A 16506-nucleotide genomic window follows, 5' to 3' on the forward strand; every position below is an offset into this window, starting at 1 on the left:
TTCAAAGATAAGAAATAAAAGAGAATAAAAATAGATCTATTTAAAATTAAAATTGTACTCGCTTATTCCATAAGAATAAAAATAAGTAATTTTGCATTTCTTCTTAATTTGGTAGATATAATTTTTTTTTTTTCTAAGGAGCAGAAGGAGGATAGTTTATTATAATCAATGTAACAGTTTTGAAGGAAAAGGTCTTAAATTACATTCAAACCATATGTGTTAAAAGAGGATGGATTTCACCTATATTGAAAGAAGATAAAATTCACATTAGCTCTACTGCACTCTAATACGTTTTCATGAAAATTAAGAAGTCGAATTTTACTTTTTATTTTGAAAAATTATAAATATATTTCTTTGTTTATTTTTCTTGGCAATCACCCAACATGTTTTTTATTTGTCACTCTTTTAATTTTATCATAAATATTAAAATAATTAAAAATAAGAATATAACTTAAGCGATATTATCATATCAACAACCATAACTTATTAATAAATAGCTAAAATTAAAACAGAATAATAGATTAAATGTATGACAAAATTACAAACGTCAATAACTACTTGTAACATTTACTGTTATTATTAATACAAATTCATCTAAAATAAACAAATACCATTTGTATGATAATAGCTAAATATTTGAAAATTTTCTAAATAAGTAAATGAATAAATTTATTATATTTTTTTAAATAGTTACGTACTTATTAAATATCTACATAAAGCAGACGCATAAAACTGAATGAAAAAATGTATTGTTTCAGGAAATATATATAATTTATAACTAAACTTCATATCATGAAATATAATAGGAACAAAAAAAGCATATGCAATAAATTCAATTAGAAAATGATCTCATACCACCTATGTTTAAAAAAATATGGATACAGACATACATTATTATAGGATAATGATAAGGTGAGATATATTTACATTTATTTGATATATATTATAAAGATAAAATAATTATAAAAAAGTAAACTTTTATATATTTTTTCTTTTAAAAATAATATCAAATAAATATAAAAAACTCGTATATATCAAAATATTATTTCTGTCATCCTAATCACTTGTTTTGCCATGATTTGATATTTGAGATGTAGTAAGAATTATATTTCATCCAGGTTCTTGGATAGTAGTGAGAAAGACGAAAACTAATATGGTTGTTTTTTACGTGGAGTATTTTTACACATATTTTTCTGATTATTTGGTGGTTTCTTTAAGTTGTTATTGAAATTATACAACAATATTCAAACAAGTATGTTTATTATCATTATTATAAAGCGTTCAATATTTTCACTTTTTTCACCATAGTCTTATGTAATACTTAGAATTCCCAACTATATATTTCTTTTAAACTGATCCCAATATAAGTTTCACACAAATCATATTAAGGATATAATTTTTTTTCTAGGGAATTATTATTTTTTATTTTTATCCTGAGCTTTATTAATTTTTAAGATAGTTTTTTTTCTTTGACGTCTTTGAATTCAAATATTGGCCCTTGGTCCTTAGAGATAATCTTTTAATCGTTTCTGCATTTATTATCAACATCAATCAATCTAGTAACTCAATCAGTGGTGTTAGCTCAGTCAATTTTGTTCCAACTTTGGTAGTTGGCAAGATAAGATAAACTAAACAAACGCGTTTAGACAGCCAAAGATGCACGAGTAAGTTAAAAATTTAATGAAATGAGATTGAAGCATAAAAATGATTTGCAGTTTAAGAGTGAGAAGATTTACACATTCAAATGAATGAGAAATTTGACGCAAGAAAAAGTGAAAGGTGGTCCAATACGATGTGGGACTATTTATAAAGGTGATGAAGTGCAGGAACCACTTAGGTTGAGAATTGGGTATTGGTGTAGTGATGAAAGCAAGCGGCATATATGTTTTACACGTATCGAAGATTATGATAGAAATAAACATAAAGATAGACAAAGCAAAAATGGTGACGTGCTAGCAAAAAGCACAATCGATAAGGCTATAATAATCCTCCACAACACCACAATTTGTTTTTCACCCTCCATTTCTTGTGTTTTTTTAATTCCAAGGATAAGAACAATTAGAATTGAGTTATTCACAATCAATTGGGCTGTGATCTCTTTTACATTACAAAAATTGACATAATTAAAAAATATAATTATAAAAATAATTATTAATTTCATATTTTTTTAAATAAGGGTGAGACTATGCTTTTATGATCATTTAAATATCTATTTTTTATATAAAAGATTGATTATTTTTTACTAAATATAATTTTTTATTAAAGATAAACGGAAAATTCAAGAATATATATATCTCATACCACCTATCCTATCAAAATACATGGTCAGAGTTTAAATAAATGAAGACAAAAAATGATTTCATGTCTCGGTATTATAAAAAGCAAAAACATTGTTTACGTGTTTCTCGTGAATCTCATACTTATAACATTATCATGTGCTTGCACCAACTTTTTGTCAATTCTAACTTCAGTTTATTAGGTACGTAACATGATTAACATTTTTTTTATCGTCTTGGTTTCTATTAATTTGATAAATGAAATCAGCATGCCCCATAATTAAATAAATTCTATGCTATGGTATATATAGCCACGAAGGAACTGGAGGTCAAGTCCAGTTCATAGCCTAAATCCATCCTAATTGATCACAGAGGATCTTGCCGACATATTTTATAAGGGTGTAAGAACTTTTTTTAATAACTGTAAAAATAAAATTTAAAATATTAAATATATTAAAATTCAAAATAAGTATATGTATTTGTATTTTAAATTTCGTCGACCGCTCATTTGATGCATATTGTTTACTTTAAAAGATAAAAAAAATCATAATATGTATTATAACGATAAAACAATATTTTCAATCTTTGATGAAAAGTTTCATTATACGAAATCAGACACTGATTATGGTCCTATTTAAGTAACTATTATTGATCCGATCAACCAATGTGTTTTTATACATAATGAGATTCAACTTTGCTAAGTGAATAATACATAATTAATCAATAATTACAGATTTATTTAAAAAACAATATTTATTAAAATTTTATTTCCCATGGTAATTGATTTGATTATAAATATATATATATATATATATATATATATATATATATAATATTTTCACAAATAATTTTACTTCATTTACAAAATTTATTTGATTAGGTTGTTCGCTCGTTTAATCAAAATAAAATGAATAATGTTGGGTAAAAAACTTGTTCAATATAACTTGTAGTTTTTTCATTCTATTTGAAATAACGTTAAACCTTATTGCTTGCAATATATATTGTTATTTTCGTTTTTACCTTTTGTAACATCCCAAAAATACAGTCTAAAATTATATGATAGAATAATTACATTGAATAATATTACAGATCAGTCTTACATTAAAGAGAACGTACGGCCGTGGCCGAACGGCCTTACAGAAAGACTAGAAAATTAAAAACCGAACGACATAAGTAATTTTGATCGAACGGTTTACAAAAGCCTATACCGAACGGTCAAACAAAAGCAAAGGAAAAAGGTGATCGAGCAATCACCTTACTATCAGACTATTATTGACCGAACGGTTCTACTGCTCGGTCTTAACTTCTACCTCTACTAAGTTATCTTCCTCCAGTGCCTCTTCCAGCAGCTCGTCTCCTTCTGCTCACATCCACACGGATGATCATTGCAACAGAAGGACAACCGAACGTACAAAACAGACAAGACAGGAAACACGGGGTAAACTTATGTAATTTAGTTCAGATATAAACATATATTTCACACAATCAACCAAACAAGATAATTCATCATTCGTTCATGCAAAGCCTAATACTAGACTGACTGTCCGGACTGTATGAAATTTGTGTAGCTACGACGTTCGTGTATCCGGGTGATGTAGTAACTGGGATACCCTCAACAGCTGCCACCCGAGGTTAGTCCTATCTGTCCAAATTAACCATAAGGACTAGGACCTCCTGCGGTTCCCACACATGACTTACCTTCCTCTACGTGAGGACGAGTAATCACGAAACATCAGGATGAACCGCCATCTTAGCATGCCCACATTCATACTTTACCAATTCCAATATACATTCATGAGTCATTCCTCCCCGGAACGCTCGTCCATAATCCAACACATTTCATCCATATCATATTCTCTTCATCTTTCATTATTAATCATCTCAATTTCACCTTCGTACAAGGATTATTAAGGACACCAAATACCGAACGTTCAATCCTACTCAGAACGAGAACGAACACTTGGAACGAGATAGAGAGGTCTCCAGTTCCAGAACAGATTAAGACCGAGAGGGTTAATATCGGGTTGAGAAAGAAACCGAGTACAATCATATATCACAAGAACGACTAGAACAAACGTTACTTACAAAGTGAGTCAATTAAATGAACTGACTCTTGAGAGCTCAAACCGAACACCGCAAAGACTATGCCAAGTGCTAAGACTCTAGGCCGAAACCAATGAATACGGACACTTGAAAGAATAATAATTAGAAGAATTCACATGAAGAAACCGTACGCTTATAAATACTTAGCTTATTTGAATTCACATCAGGAAAACCGAATGTCAGTCAATGACCGAGCACGGTAGAGAGAGAACTCTATTGAAGTTGGACGAACACTATTTTCATCAAGATAGATTATAAAAAGAAAAGAGAATGAGCGCTTGATGTAAGACCGAGCACTACTCAGTATGAGCGCTTGGTGTAAGACCGAGCACTACTAAACTTATAGTAGAAGGCTTGATAAATATAATAAGATACCATTTGGAGTAGTGTTTAAGAACAAACGAAAATATACAAATACATATATATATATATATATATATATATATATATATATATATATATATACTTAAGTTTATAACCGAATACCAAGAAACAATTATGCTTGGTCGAACGCTCAAGCACAGTATTACAAAACTAAGACGCTCGTCCTCAACTAGGATTCTTCCCAAATGAAAGAATCCAATTCCAACCAAGTTCATTAGAAAAACCGAACGGTCAAGGATCGTTCAGTGACGAACGTACACTTTTATAGGGAAATTTCATACTAGAATTATTTATCTTCAACTCATTTCTCAACATATATCTTCATGATTTCATACATTCATATCATAATAAATTTTCATACTTCATACAATCAAAACATAGCAACCATCATGTTTCATATAGTCAAACATCTCAACAATCATGCTTCATTTTAATTTAGCAACTCAACGAACGTTCATGCAATACAGCAACATACAAATTAAATTAGATAAGTTTCCCTTACCTCTAAGCGTGACCGGACGTTCACAGAGACAGAATATAGTTCACCATTACCAGTTCTTCTACCCTCAATGCTCGACAATTTCCAACTACACCAAGTGACAGCCCAACGCTATCAGAACCACTCATTTTGAGAATGGTGATCAACACATGAAACCAGAACTGGGTTTGCATGTCTAAGGAAACGAACGACAGAGTGAAGAGAAGAACTTACCAGCCCAGCTTCACAAATCGAACGGTTTATCTGGAAGCTCTTGATGCCGGAAGTGCTTTTACAGTGTCTGAACGGAGATCGGAGAAGAGAAAGGGTGAGAGTTCGTAGAGAGAAGGAAGAGCTTTTTAGAGAGAAGGAGGAGAAAATGGATTAGAGATTTGGAGAAGAAGGTTGCATGCAAAGGGAGTGGTGTGAGTTTTGAAAAACTGCGTTTTGTTACCACCGTCAAGGACGAACTGCCTCTCCTCTGCCCACACCTGTCTCCCACTATCTGATTTTCGGTTCCTCTTCGCTTGACACCTGACATCCGTTCAGAGAAATTTTGGGTGCGTTTTAAATGGGTTCTAACACCCTTAATGCTTTAACTAGATTATTCATTTTACACCAAATTATTTCTTTTAATTTACTTAAACTTGTTTAACCTATTTTCTCTAAAATTGTTTCTTAAACTTCAATAATCAGTAATATGTTTTGATCTTAAATTAATCATTAATGAAACAATAACCATTATATTTAACAAATATTTTAGTGAAATTAGTAAATAGATAGTGAGTATAGATTGAATACTATAGTCCTCATATTTGTATCCACCTCCATTTAAATTTATGGATAAATACTCTATTCCCAAATTCATTTTTAAGAAACAAATTTAAATAAAAAAATCCGAATAGCATGCATTTAGGTTATCCATTACGTAGACAGGAAGCAACCGAGAATGTTCCCTGTCAAAGAGAATCACCTGTATGGTCACAAAGTCGGCAAAAGATAAATTCGAAAGAGCATGTAAATGGCGGTGCTATTCTCTGCGTCCTCCATAACAGCTTTCTGAATAGAACGATGCAAACATAGATTCATTCAGCGTGGAAAAGTATGATTGAAAAAGATGGCACATACATGTTATTTTTGTGTATCTATGAATTTGTAACCTATTTTTGTTATGTGTTATGCTATAATATGAATAGGTGTAAGAGAACAAAAATGGAATATTGATTCATTAGTTGTACTGTTTCTCTTTCTCTACACTCAAATATTTCAAACAACTCTAGTTGAAATATAAGTGTGGCATGGTCATGAACCCGATCTTATTCTCCTACTTATCTCTTTCTCTAGCTCTTCAACCCCTCCCACTTCTTCAAGTTCCTGTACCAAATATCATTGCATGTTACTCAACCAAAAAATAAACATAAAAAGTGTGTTGCTTACGAAACAAATGGTCAATAGTTAGAGCAGATTTTTTAACATGTTCTTACTCTGCTTAACAAGCAAGAATACAATCTTATAAGGATTTGTGTCAAATCTTGCAAATAATATATAATAGAGATTTATTTATAAACTTATTGAAACCATAAAAATCTATAAAAGATTCAATTTCACTTAAATAAGAGTTAAACATCTAAAAGTCTTTCTCTTGTGGGGTCTAAGAACCTAGTTAAATAAAATAAAGAAAATAGACAACAGAAGAGGAACGTGGCTCACCCTTGGTCCCAAAAACAGCCCATATGGCACACCGTTGAATTTGTCTGTATGGTGGAGCTGACAATACAGACAACAAAAATTCAAAATCATCAGATTGAATTGAGATACTATTCCATAACCAACAAACATGACATTTCCCTTTTCATTTAAATAAATAAATAAATGTGACGTATATTAATTTTGACTGAAATGAAAAAAAAAAAATTATTACTTGGTGAGCAGCAGCAACTCTTCTGAAGTAGGGCACGTTGGCAATGGGGCCCACTGGGAATCTCTTATGAACCAGTCCATCGTGGACAAACATGTAGGCCATCCCGAACACCGTGATTCCAAGGCCCTGCTCCAGCACACAAGGCAATTATTCAAAGTTTTCAGGGGTATTACCGTCAAATTAATTATCATTCTTAATTAACGGATCCCAATGAAACAGTTAATGAAGGGATTAAAAAATAAGATTGCGCAAGATACACTTACTGCACCGAAGCAGAGGCCAGGGACCAGACCCTTGTGGAAAAAACCGTATGAGAGAAGAGCGATCGCAGGAACAGCGTTAACAATTGCAAAAACATCGTTAAGCTCGAATGGTCCCTCTCTTGGTCGATGGTGCGACTGCAAGGTAACAATTCCAGTTCATCTTTGATTCAATAAGAAGCTAAGAACTAGCCCTTCAAGAACACAAACTTTCATTTTCTTGTGATTAATTTAATGAAAGCAAATTAAATATTTGAAGAATTGTTGGAAGCAAGTAAACCTCATGCATGTGCCACAAGGAAGCATGCCAAAGTGCTCTATGAGCCCATCTTGCCCAAAATTCCATCGCCACCTGAAAATTAGACACACCCAATTGATTTCAACGTATAGAATTGAATTACCCAATTGGATATTGGTAAAGGGGTGGGACTTACGGCAGCTCCAACGGAGAGGGAAAATGTGCCTAACATTTCAGACCAAGGAAAATCTCCACCCTACGCCAACACAATCCAATATTCAGATTCAAAAACTAGCACAAACAGAGACAGCAAAATTAGAACTTGAACAGCTTTGTACGTACCTCCATTTGCCAGGAGAATCTATAATAAACGGCGAAGACTGCCATGGAGGTGATGCCAAAGCTAGACATAACAGCCGCCACGAGGTAAGTGAACCTCTGGGACCTCTTTCTGGCCAATTTCTCTTCCACTCCTGCAGACACAGATCCAGGATTCACTTCTTGTTCTTCTTCTTCGTTGGTTTTGATCTGGAGGTTCCGTTTGGGATCCTCCATGAGGACACAAACGGAGAAGCCACTCGTTCTTCGGGGGGGTCTTAGCCGAAGGATTGTGCTTCGATGGAAAGGTTTTAAGGGGTGGAAGAAAAGTGATTGGTTTGGTTTAGGGAGAGAAATTGGAGGTTGGAGCAGACTGTAGGGCTTTAAGTTCGCGGCGGTGGAGAGTCCTGCCGCCATGGAAGGTTGGTAGGAAGAGGGAAAGAGTGTGTGGTTTTTGAATGTGTGTGTGTGAGAGAGAGAGAGAGAGAGAGAGAGAGAGTGAGACAGAGAGAGGTTTGGGTGATTGTGAAGTAAAGGTTCAGAGGAGGAGGTTGGTTTGATATAGACCACAATTTTGAGGTTAAGAGAAGGAAGGAGATAGTGGTGGTTGGTTCATGATAGTACAAATAACCTGCGTGGAACAACTATAGCTCTCGGAACTTCTTTAAACCTCTTACAAACAACACTTCTCTTAATTGCATCAAAGCCATTGTTGTTTGTTTTATTATCTATCACTCCTATATATTTATTTCGAGAAATATAAATATATACATATATAAATTTATTAACTTAAGTGTATTAAATCCTAGTCGATAAAAATATCCTTGTTTATAAAAAAACATATTTTAAATATAGAAATATTTTAATAATTTTTAATTTTAATTTAAAATCAAAAAATAAAAAAATTATTCAAATACTCTTTATTTTAAAATTTAGAATTTATAATATAAAAGTATTTTTGTCCATTGTACATTTTAAAAGGATACATAAATTAACAAAATATATATTTATATATAAATAAAAGGTTAATTATAACAATCATCCACCGGCCATGATCATTATTTTAGGTTTTATGCACTAATTATTTGGAGAGACTAAGTGAGTAAATTATATACATTTTTCCTGATTTAATCACATTCAATAAATAAAACAATTTTATAATTTTATGTATATTTATATTACGCGTTTAGTGTATCATTGATTTTAAATTTTCTATAATTTTCGGTGGAATTAAAAATAATGAATAACGTTAAACCAAATTTTAAAATGAGAAAACAAAACATTTCATCATCATATGGTTTAAACTGATGAGATGACAAAAATATTAATATGAATTATTTCTAATCTTAAAAAAATAACGGTTAGTGAGATATTTATAGAAAAAGGAAATAGTTTTAAGGAGTTTTTAGAAAAAAATACATTTAAAACTTATTTATAAAAGTTTCATTTATATTTTAAATTTTTATTATTAAAATAATTGAGTTTCGTTATTTTATTCTAAAACAATTTTTTATACTCTTATAATTTATATATAATTTTTGAACTAAAATTTATATAAAATTTAATGTAAAATGTAAATTTAAATAAACTTAATATTTTTAAAAATATTTAATAAAAATACTATTGTGACATTTATATAAAAATTAAATTTAGTCTCGAGTGAAATTGCTTTCTATAAAAAAATTGGAACAAATTAAAATAAAATACAAATAAATGGGTTAAATTAAGAATTTTCACGTAACATTTATTTCAACAATAATATTGTCTTTGTCAATCACATTATCTCTATCATGGGGTAGAATTTTCATTTGACACATAACAATTTAAAAAAATTAAAACAAATAAATAAAAACAACATGACACATAACAACATGTGAGCTAACGTTGTTAGTAATATATTAATGAAAATCACTAAATTGTATAGTATTTTCAAAAATGAAAATCCAATTGAAATCAAATAAATTTTGATGACCTAATTGATATTTTTGAACAAACAAAATGACTGATGTTTAAACCTTAAAAAGTTGTCTCACAAAAATGTATATAATATAAATAATTCATAAAATATATTTTAAAGTAAATAATCTTACTTGATAAATTCTAGACTTAATTAGTATTTTAGTCATTATATTTATGTACTTGGTTGACTTTATATAATATTTTTGATTTAATTGAGCTCTTATATTTTTCAAAGAATGAACTGAGTCTTTATTTTCACATATAAAAAAAAACATAACAAGAGTTCTTCCATTAAATTAGCATGTACGCAGTTTGAAAATGTTATGTATCAAAATATAAATTTGTGAAAATCAAAACGTTACATGAACAATAATCTTGATTTGAATTTGACATATAATGAATTTAGATTTTGATACTATGATATTAAAACTAATATTAATGGGATCTTTTACAGTAATAGTAATTCAATTGAATAAAAATAAATACGATAATCAAATACTTAAATATAGAAATCAAATTGTAAATTACACAATGAAGTATAATATTTGTATTAAATTTTAAATAAATTATATAGGAGTTTCTTAATTTACGTAATCTTTTAAAGTGTATCAAATTTTAGTTGTTGATAAAAATATCTTCGTATATATATTATGAATTTTAAGTTTTAAAATTCAAGATATTTGAATATTTTATGATTTTTTTATTTTAAATTAAAAATAAAAAATTTTATGAATAAGAATTTTTTTGTCAACTAAAATTTGGTATAGTTTAAAAGGTTACATAAATTAGCAAACCTCAATTATATTTATATATATATAATTTAAAAATATCAGTAGTTCGTAACTATATTGTTTGAAATATTGTTGACATTTGAAACCTTAAAAAGTAAAATTATAAAATAAATATTATTTTTTATCTTGAAATACATGAGACAAAAGTAAATAATTTTGAAATTTGAAAGAATGAAAATCAAAGGAAAATATTTAAAAACTAACATAAAACCTTTTTCTTTTAACAAACAAAATTTAAAAGATAAAAAAGAAAAAAATAGTTTACATAAATCCTAATTAATTCTCATTCAATTTATAAGAACAAAAAAGATAACTAATTACGATATAATTATTGAAAATGTGAGACAATTTCAAAAAATTGTTTGAAGAATAAGTAATATTTTCTATACAATTTTAATATTTCTCAAAAAAGAATTATCATATAAAGTAATCTTGTTATTATATGTGTTTCATGTTATAGTTAAAATCAAGATTTAAAGTGTAAAATCTTATGATTTTATGTGATATTTCTTATTTGAATAATGGTACTATCACACACTTTTACATTGATTTGACATAGAGTTTAAGGATAAAATGGTCATAAAAATGTAAACTTTTGTATTTTTTCAAGAAAGAAGAGAGTAAAATGTAAGTAAGGGTAGTGTCAAATGAATGTAAAAAATGTAGGTGTATCAAAGAATCATTTTTCTTCTTATTCTGATCCCATATATGATTATGACATAGTAAAATCAATAAATCATTGAACAAAATTGGAAAATTTTGTGAATTGTTGTTTCTTCTAAATTGTTCGTTGCAACATTGTTCAGTTTTAGGTGAATGGATTTAGTTAAAATAAAACTTAATTAAAATGCAATTAAATTTTTTATCACCTTATATGTGTTGTTAATCACAACACCACTCAATCAAAATTTAAACCTAATTAAAAATTAAAATTATTTTCTATTGCATTCTTTACTTTTTTACTAAATAAGTTTCAATTAAAATAAAACCTAATTAATATATATATATATATATATATAGGGTTTGCTAACTTACATATACTTGTTTTTCAGTTGGTATATTTTAACAATGTGTACCGAGTTTTAGTAGATAAAAATACCCTAATATATCATGGATTCTAAGTTATAAGGTTAAGGGTATTTTAATAAACTAAAAAAAAAGGAAACCTCCAAACCCTTGCTCACCTCCCTCATTTTTTTTCAACCCTTTTTCTTTCATCTCTCTCACTTCAACATTTTCTCTGTCATCCTACGCTAGTCCCAATTGAAAAAATCAGAAACACTCGCCTAACCCTAATCTACCTTCCTTACTTATCCAATTTGTTTCTCTCTCATCTCCATACTTTTCCTCACTCACACACAACAACCCGCGACACCGCAATTTGTTGCTCTTGCTCTGTTCGTTCATTTGTTTTCGAGTTTAATAACAAAATAATTGATGAGGTTGATGTTGATTTTTGATTGGAGAGTTGTGTTATATATTTTCCCTTCTGATTATTATTAAATTTCATTTTTAAATTTTAGAATTTTGTTGTGTTACAAACTCCCTCTCTACAAGCACACCATCATCAATAAACCAATATCAAAATCAAACCAAGTTTAGCCAATTAAAAATTAAGTCAGAAGAATGTAATGGTAAATAAAACCTTTAGTTTCACAAATCACAGAAACAAATTGGATAAGTGAGGAAGGTAGATTAGGGTTAGGCGAGTGTTTCTGAATTTTTTCAATTGGGACTAACATAGGAATGACAGAGAAAATGTTGGAGTGAGAGAGATGGAAGAGAAAGGGTTGAGAGAAACGAGAGAGGTGAGTAAGGATTTGGAGGTTTTTTTTTTTTAGTTTTGAGAATAAAAATTATTAAAATACGCTTAACCTTATAACTTAAAATTCATGATATATTAGAGTATTTTTGTTTACTAAAACCCAGTGCACATTCTTAAAATGTACCAACTGAAAAACCAATGTACACAAGTTAGCAAACTCAAACATAATTAAGATAAATATATATATATATATATATATATATATATATATATATATATATATATATATATATGTATATTTATTTATTTATTTATCTTAATTATGTCCTTATATCAATTATTTCCTAATAATAATTATATGGATCGGTCAAATTAACAATTAAATAGCAACATTTTTTGAATTGGAATGTTGTCCAATAGAAAGAATTGTCTTGTTACATTAATTTGTAATAAATTTGTTAACTTGATGGTAACGACCATTCATTAATTAACATGAGTTATTATATGTCACTCATCTTTGACTGGTAACTATAACATTGGACTTATTTATTAGTAACTTAACCGTAAACATATATATTAAATATGACAAAGTAATTAATATTATATAATTGTTATATATTTATCAAAATACTTTCTCCATACCATTTTGTTCACACTAATTAAAAGTAACGATTTCAAAAAATTATACACCTAAATCCCACGTTAGTTGAAAGAAAAGAATAATTATATTAAGTGTCACGATATTTTCACTGCAATGGTTATAAATTTAAGACCTAAGTTTTTTAAGGTCATGTCCATACAAGGATCATAGGTAATTTTGTAACTTTTATTCAAATGCGCATATCTTACAAGTCTCACATTTTAATAAATGTTTTGCTTGATTATTGTTAAAATACATGTTTTAAAGATCTAAGATTTTGAATTTTATGTCATGTTAGCATATTTCGGTAGGATCCTCATTGCAAAACTCACACACAAGACATGCAATGAAGATTTCCAAAACCTTCTCAATAAAATATTTTTTATATGTCATAAAATTTAAGACCTTAATATTAATTAAAGTATTGAATCATAAGAATGAAAAATATATTAAAAAAACATGAACAACCAAATAAAATTAACTAAAATGTAATTCTTTTATTTTTTATATTTTGTATTAATTTTTTTAAGAATGATGTGAGATAATGAAATACTTTATAAGTAAATAAGATTTTACATCATAATTTTTGTAATGAAGATGATCTTATATTATTAATATGGGTTAAATATGTTTTTAGTCCCTATACTATCAAGCGATTTTGGTTTTAGTCCCTCTTTCAAAGTAAGGTACATTTTAGTCATCCTCCTTAACGAAACTTTGATTTTAGTCCTCCAAAATTAACACCGTTAAAAACCAGCTGATGTGGCTAACGGTAAATTGACACGATTTTTTTTTTCTTGCGCTGAGTCAGTGTTTCTCACCTTTTCTCCCTCCCTCTCCCTCGTCTCTTCCTTCCATCTTCCACCCAACCTCCCCACCGGTATCACCTCCCACCGAGCTCCAAATTCACCTCTAATGGCCATAGCAGCAGTGAGAAACAACATCATAACTTATGTCACCAATGACATGCACTTCCCTCTGTCCAAGGCCGCCAACGTCGTCACCAACTTTGTTGGGACTATCTTTCTCCTCGCTCTCCTCGGAGGCTATCTCTCCGACTCCCACCTTGGCAGCTTCTGGACAATGCTCATCTTTGGTTTTCTAGAACTTTTTGTAAGTCAGTCATTACCTTCTCTTCTTCTTTCTTTTTCTTTCTCTTTCTCTTTCTCTCTATCACCATAGCCACACCCACTGTATCATCTCCTTTCTTTTCTGTCTGTACTCCGTACTCTATGTGTTGCCCCGACCCCCACTGTCACAGTTGGACATCTATGGCGTTTCTTGCCTTTCAAATCAAATTTTCTCACCCATCATTTCACGTGGAATCTTCAACTACTCATTTTCAATTCTTTTTTTCTTTAAAAATATTAATTTTGTTGGACTGTTGTTTGGCTCATCTGCACTTGTCTTGTTCCTTCAGAGTCTCTGCTGAAAAATTATATTTTTACAGGGTTTCATTCTGCTATCGGTCCAAGCTCACGTTCCTCAGTTGAAGCCAACGTCGTGCAATCTGTTAACTGACGGAGAACACTGCGTGGAAGCAAAGGGCTTCAAGGCGGCGATATTCTTTGTGAGCAAGTGAAGATATTGCTATCGGTTATTTCCATTTTCTCGTGCACCATCGTTTTCAACACAATCTTAGCACAACTGTAGACATTCTCAGTCCAACAAGGGAGGGCCATGGACAGCCATCTCACCAAATCCTTTAAAACACTGACGGTGGGAGGTGATACGGGCGGGGAGGTTGGGTGGAAGATGGAAGGAAGAGACGAGGGAGAGAGAGGGAGAAAAGGTGAAAAACACTGAGTCAGCGCAAAAAAAAATCGTGTCAGTCTACCGTTAGCCATATCAGCTGATTTTTAACGGTGTTAGTTTTGGAGGACTAAAATCAAAGTTTTCTTAAGGAGGAGGACTAAAATGTACCTTACTTTGAAAGAGGGACTAAAACCAAAATCGCTTGATAGTACAAGGACTAAAAACATATTTAACCCTATTAATATTTATACAATAAATGATATTATTAATGTACCATATTTAATACTTTACTGAATATACTTAAGTTCATTAAATATTTATTAGGCTTATTAACTATTTAAAAATATTAAAATACTATTGTTTCACAAATATGTTGATCAAAAGATTATTACTATTTCACGGCCAGGGTGCATTTTAGTGTTTAAGATTTAAATTTATTGTTTCATAAATGTATTTATCATCAATAAAAGAGACCAAATTTATTTCTGATTATTTGGTTGTTTATCTGTTATACCAATTTTGGTATATTAATTTTTTAATATATTTTAAAATATCAAAATTATTGTATATTAAAACATTTTAAAGACATGTTAGAGATATATTTTAAATATAAACATTGCTCGTCAGTATATTTTGAAGAAACGTTATAAATATTTTAAAATGTCAAATTTATTTTGTTATTATATTTTGTACATATCTTTTAAAATATTAAAAATATTATAGATTATTATGTTTTGGAAACACGTATGAATAAAAAAAACTTAAAAAAAATTAAATTGTTGATAATTCTTCATATATTTTAAAGTTTTATATGAATTAGGGATATGTGGTCAATTTTTAGTAGGTACAAAAGCGTTACATTACAATAATATCATGTATTAGAATTTGTTTAGGACATGTGTTCTAATATCTTACTCAAAGCACTTATCATTTGTTTACTTGAATGGATTTGGGAGAGAGTGATTGAGTGAATTTGAGAAGATTTGAAGATAAATTTTTTTGTTTCTTATTTGAATGAATTTGGAGGTAGGTGAGAATGAATTTGGAAGTAAATTTTTTTAATCTGTCAAATCAATCAAATTCTACACTAATTCCCACAAATGTTGCTTCTAAATTCACTCTCACTTACTTCCAAATTCACTCAAATAAACAACAAAAAAATTTTATCTTCAACTCCTCTCAAATCCACTCAATCACTCTCTCCCAAACCCATTCAAGTGAACAAAGTTGTCTCAGGGTCTTCCATCATCCAAGTTATGTTGTTTGGTCTCTTTCTTTTTTGTCCAAGCCGTGTGGGAAGGTACCTCAAAGGTACTCCAACACTTAAGTAAGCGACTTTGCATAATCATATTGTAACAAAGATTTAGTAATAAGAGTTTCATTCAGACATATATTTATAAATATTATAATCAGTTTACTAGGTTTGACTAATTAATTACCATTAAATGATTTTTATTATTCCTATTAATTTTCAATCAATGACTATTATTTTTATTAATTATTCATAAGTGTTATTGCTCATATTAATTATCAATTAATAACTATTTTGAACTGACCGATCATCTCATTGTTGGATAGTCGACCGCTGGTTCTTGATTGACCAAATAATCGTACAAAA

At 29.5% G+C, this 16506-nt stretch overlaps 1 protein-coding gene across 1 annotated transcript; it reads right to left on the minus strand.

The window, feature by feature from the left end:
* Window positions 1-6440: 6440 nt before the first annotated feature.
* Window positions 6441-8622, minus strand: LOC108325028 (beta-carotene hydroxylase 2, chloroplastic). The gene is made up of 7 exons (XM_017558006.2): window positions 8003-8622; window positions 7857-7916; window positions 7703-7774; window positions 7426-7560; window positions 7163-7288; window positions 6952-7008; window positions 6441-6615 (listed from the first exon to the last, which is right to left on the minus strand). The coding sequence occupies exons 1-7, from the start codon at window positions 8393-8395 to the stop codon at window positions 6544-6546; spliced, it is 915 nt and encodes a 304-aa protein (XP_017413495.1). The 5' UTR covers window positions 8396-8622; the 3' UTR covers window positions 6441-6543.
* Between the last annotated feature and the right edge of the window lie 7884 nt (window positions 8623-16506).

The sequence above is a fragment of the Vigna angularis genome, chromosome 3, assembly GCF_016808095.1.
Source record: "Vigna angularis cultivar LongXiaoDou No.4 chromosome 3, ASM1680809v1, whole genome shotgun sequence".
Lineage (NCBI taxonomy): Eukaryota > Viridiplantae > Streptophyta > Magnoliopsida > Fabales > Fabaceae > Vigna > Vigna angularis.